At 43.9% G+C, this 5147-nt stretch overlaps 1 protein-coding gene across 5 annotated transcripts in view; it reads right to left on the bottom strand.

Annotated features, from left to right (window-relative positions):
• The window catches only part of COL4A6 (collagen type IV alpha 6 chain), a 310397-nt gene that overhangs the window by 45393 nt on the left and 259857 nt on the right, over positions 1-5147 (bottom strand). For all 5 annotated transcript variants that reach the window (XM_008072174.1, XM_008072176.1, XM_008072177.1 and 2 more), the window contains exons 14-16: positions 2792-2851; positions 1503-1547; positions 955-1008 (exon numbers count right to left, since the gene is read on the bottom strand). In XM_008072174.1, the coding sequence (XP_008070365.1) occupies positions 955-1008; positions 1503-1547; positions 2792-2851 (159 nt within the window). The remainder of the gene's footprint in view (positions 1-954; positions 1009-1502; positions 1548-2791; positions 2852-5147) is intronic.

Genomic DNA, 5147 nt, shown 5'->3' with positions numbered 1-5147 from the left:
GCAATCCTTCCACCTCAGCCTTTCAAGTAGCTGGAACTACAGGCATGTGCCACCACGCCCGGCTAATTTTTTGATTTATTGTAGAAAGGAGGTCTCACGAAGTTGCCCAGGATGGTCTCGAATCCCTGGGTTCAGGCAATCCTCTCACCTCAGCCTCCAAAGTGCTGGGATTATAGACTTGAGCCACCGCGCCGCGCCTGGCCTAACCCTCGATTTTCAATGTTAACAAGTCCATAAGTTAATTAAAAAGTCCCATAACTTTAAAATGAAGGTGACACAAGGTAGGCTAGAGACCTGCCACTCAATTGCAAATCTGCCAAGGAAAAAGGATCCTGATTGTATTTTGCCACCCTAATCAAAGACAATCTGCTTCTGGGCCTGGGAGATATATCACAGGCATAAACAACATGGTTCTACCCAAGAAGCACTAAGGAGGGAGCAAAGTTTCAACTTTGTTTCCACTCCCAGCATGCCTGGAACTCTGTTGCTGTCACTACCCTTGTTAGTGGCTGATATCAGGCAAAGGAAGTCAAATGAGTTCTAATTCTCCCCAAAGAGGGACTCAGATACTAGAATCAGACACAGTGGCAGATCCAGGGTAGGATAGTGGGAGCTGTCTCCTCCAGGCATAGGCAAAAGGGAATGCATTGTCTGTAGAAAATTTTAAAACAGTAGTAAAACCTAACCAGTGTCAGTAATGAAACATTTCTTCTCTTAGGGATACACTTGCTCCCACCAGCCTATGCACCTTAGTTGATCACCGATCAAGCAGTAGCTAAGAAATGCTCGTCAGCAGCTTTGTGTGTTCAGAGTAGGTTGCATGTATTTCTCAAGGAAAAAAGTGACATATAAAATGTCAAAATATTAAAAAGACTTTATCTCATATGTAGGCATTTATGATAATTCATCCTTCCACCTCCTCAACCCTAGCTTTTCACTTCCCAACAACATTACCTTAATTCCTGGGAAACCATTAAGGCCTGGGAAACCTGGAGACCCCTTATTGCCCTGTGACAGAAACAGAGTTATCAGTAAGTTGAAAGTAAAAGAGCGAAAGAGGGGCCAGTCTTTGTATTGAACCAGGGCAAATGACACAGGGCTCTTGGCAGGCATTCAGGGATATGTATGATATCTATCTGACTCTGGAAACTGCGAAGTTGTCTGGAAGACAATACAGCAGTAGGTAGCTGATTTACATATCAGGAGGCACAAGGGCCACAAGGCTGGAGATGGGTAAAACAAGCTTGCCTTGCTAGTCCCTGACAATATGCCAAAGGTGTAGGGCCATAACATGGCATAGCAAGGCACTGAACTTGACACTAGATACTCATCTACTTGGATGAAAATAAGAGCGTGCCTAAGAATATACCAGTGAAAAGGAAGTGAACAGTTTGCATTATAAGTCGTATTTCCCTTTGACCTTGTGAAGTAAAGCAAGTGGGGGGAGGGTTCTTTGATTGTAATTTTATACACTAAAGCTTTAATGATATTAGCCAAAATACCTGTCTTCCTGGAGGGCCTTGGACTCCTTCTGAACCTATGGGACCCTGTAAAGAGGATAGCCACACCTATTAGAAAGATTCAATAGCCCACCTAGAAAAAGCTACTAGACTGACATAACAAAACTATCCAACTGAGCTCAGTATTTAGCAGCTCCTAAAATCAGGTAAGAGAATGTTTTCAGACCTGGCTTAATGACTTCTTAGGAAGCACTAATCCATCAGGCTGAATAGCCACATGGAGCATTTAAAAAGAGCTAAATAAATGGAAACATTTTAAGTAGTAGGTGGAATTTGGTAGAAAGGATGGGTGGTATTATGCTTATCTGCATTAGTTCCAAGTCAGGGGGTTTTTACATAGATTATGAGAGGGGCTTTTGTCTTCCACTTCAAATGCATTCTTTGTTAGTGATTTTGTGTTTTCAACAAAAGAGACAGGGAAAAGTAGAGAAAGAAATGGCAGGGTAATGGATGAATATAGCTAAATACTCAAAGTACTCTTAACAAACTTCCTGGCCAAGCTAAAAACACATTTCTCTAAAATGTTATTTCTTAAGGCTAAGGTTGGCCAACTGTTTATAGCTCAAGACCTAACTGCCTGAAGCTAGGAATCAGAGGCTAATCGTATTTCTCTGCTTGAAGTGAGATTACTATTGGAAACAGTTGACTCCAAACATCACTATATTATAGAACTTCCCAGGCTTATTTCTGTCCTATATAGATTGCACTTGGATCTCTTTTTTTTAAATTTCTTTGTAACCCCCCCCTCCCCACCTAACTTTCCTAGGAATAGAATGGAATGAAAGCAAGACTACATTCACATCATTCTTTAGCGCAGAAGATCATTTTATATGAGGGCAAAGAGAGTAAATAGACTGAAGAGTCACCTAGAGTTTGGGTACATAATTCCTTATTCAAGGGAGCTGCTCAGTCAAGGGAATGGGGCTAAGTGGAGAGGGGGAGGTTTAGGAACCTGCTAGAGAGTTGAGGAAGAGAAACAAAAGAAGCTTAGGTGGCCACCAAGTTAAATAACATAAGGAAGCAAACAGGAAAGAAAATGGACCAGGTGACTTGAGTTGAGGAAGAGAAACAAAAGAAGCTTAGGTGGCCACCAAGTTAAATAACATAAAGAAGCAAACAGGAAAGAAAATGGACCAGGTGACTTGAGTTGAGGAAGAGAAACAAAAGAAGCTTAGGTGGCCACCAAGTTAAATAACATAAAGAAGCAAACAGGAAAGAAAATGGACCAGGTGACTTGACAGACCCATGCAAGCAACATTCCAGGTTCATACCCTAGGTCCTGGCAAACCAGGAATTCCCTTTTCTCCCTTTTCTCCAGTAGTTCCAAGTCCCTAAAGGAAAAAAAAAGAAACCACAAGTTATAACATTCATTTTCTCATAGGTCTCCTGGCTCCATCCAAAGCAAGGAGGCAATTTCAAACCAGCTCCACTGTCCCATTAGGGAGGCTCACCATACTGAGTCTCTTGTCACTGCCTGAGAAACACATGGGGCCTGAACATAACTTGGACCATTCATCCAAAGTTTTGCTTTGGTTTTAGAAGTAATGTCTTCTCCCCTCAGCCCTCATCTCCCCAAAAAACCATTACTACATGTATTTATTAGTATCGTGGGCTAACAGCATAGGAATAATTAAATATCTAAACTTGCTGATTTTACAGATGGGGAAACTAACATCTAGAAGGGCCAAAAATCAATGATAAAGTCAGGTTTTCTGACTTTCATTCCAGGGCACTTTCCATGAGAACAGGCTGTCTTTCATCATCTAGGAAATTGATTCTTTGGCCCACAAATGGAGGATTAGGGTTTGATACCAGGGGGAAGAGTTTTCCCTTTTGGAGACATGATGACCACAACATACTTTTCACTGGGAGGGAGTATTTCTATCTAGGCATGATCTGGAACACTGTAGCTCCCATACTGGAATGGTAGGGCTCTTGCCTGGCCGGATGAGTACTCCAAAAGAGACTGGGAGCTGATCTCCAATCCCTCCTGCCATGCTCACAGGAGGTGAGGGTTTGCAGGCATTGGCATGACTTGGAGATTCTCTAGGGACAAGAAGGGACTCCAAAAAGCAGAATGAGTGAGAGAGGGTTTCCTCCCCTCTGGGTCTGAGGCAAACGTCTGGGCCCCCAAGATACAGAAGAGTTTATTATCAAAGTGGATAAAGACTTGTATGGAAAACTTAAATGAGGGCGAGTTGTTGTTGTTTAAAATTGTACTTCTTTTTTTTTTTTTTTGAGTTGGAGTCTCACTTTGTCGCCCAGACTGGAGTGCAGTGACCGCTCCCGGCCACTGCAGCCTCGACCTGCTGGGCTCTGGCGATCCTTCCGCCTCAGCCTTCCAAGTAGCTGGAACTACAGGCACGCGCTACCACACCCGGCTAATTTTTGATTTTTATTGTAGAGATGAGGTCTCACCAAGTTGCCCAAGCGGGTCTCGAACCCGCGGGCTCAGGCAATCCACACACCTTGGCCTCCCAAAGTGCGGGATTACAGGCTGAGCCACCAATCCCAGCTAAAATTATACTTCTTTATGGCCAGGCGTGGTGGCTTACACCTATAATCCCAGCACTTTGGGAGGCCAAGGTGAGAGGATTGCCTGAACCCACGGATTTGAGATCAGCCTGGGCAACTTGGTGAGACCTAATCTTTACAATAAATCAGAAAATTAGCCGGGCATGGTGGCATGTGCCTGTAGTTCCATCTACTTGGAAGGCTGAAGCGGAAGGATCGCCTGAGCCCAGCAGGTCAAGGCTGTGGTGGCCAAGAGCATCCCACTGCCCTCCAGCCTGGGTGACAGAGTAAAAATCTAACTAAAAAAAATGTACTTCTTGGAGCACAGATTTTGGCAAGCAACATCTTGGTTTATTGTGAGAGTAAAGGAGGCAATGAAGTTTTCTCAAATGTAAGCTTGTGAAAGATGCTAAATGTTGTCATGGCACATCTCCTGTTATCCCCTTGAGGTGACCTGGTTAACCTCGTGAGAGGACACTGCTCCAATCCCATTTGTAGCTTTTTCTTCCTCGAATATAGTAAGTTTTTATGGCTACTGAAAGTTGGCTGAAGACCCCTTGGCATTCCCACCCAAAGTTTTTTGTTTCCTTTTGTTTTTTGACTAGTCATACTTTATTTTATTTGTATATATTTTTGGTTTTATTTATTTATTTTTTTGAGTTGGAGTTTCACTCTGTCACCCAGGCTGGAGGGCAGTGGCATGCTCATAGCCACCACAGCCTTGACCTTCTGGGCTCAGGTGATCCTTCTGCCTCAGCCTTCCAAGTAGTAGAAACTACAGACACACGCCACCATGCCTGGCTAGGTTTTTGATTTATTGTAGAGATGAGGTCTCACAAAGTTGCCCGGGCTGGTTTCAAACCCATGGGCTCAGGCAATCCTCTCACCTTGGCCTCCCAATGTGCTGGGATTATAGGCATGAGCCACCATGCCCGGCCCATATTTTTATTACTGTTTTTAACTCTAGATAGAGATGAGGTCTCTCTATGCTGCTCAGACTAGTCTTGAATTCCTGGGTTCAAGTGATCCGTGCCTGGCCTCCTTCTTCCCTTCCTTTCCCTTCCCTTCCCTTCCCTTCCCTTCCCTTCCCTTCCCTTCCCTTCCCTTCCCTTC

Source organism: Carlito syrichta, unplaced genomic scaffold (assembly GCF_000164805.1).
Source record: "Carlito syrichta isolate Samal-C Ts95f unplaced genomic scaffold, Tarsius_syrichta-2.0.1 Scaffold314870, whole genome shotgun sequence".
Lineage (NCBI taxonomy): Eukaryota > Metazoa > Chordata > Mammalia > Primates > Tarsiidae > Carlito > Carlito syrichta.
The sequence above is the reverse complement of the archived record's forward strand: the minus strand, read 5'-3'. Positions and strand labels throughout refer to the sequence as shown.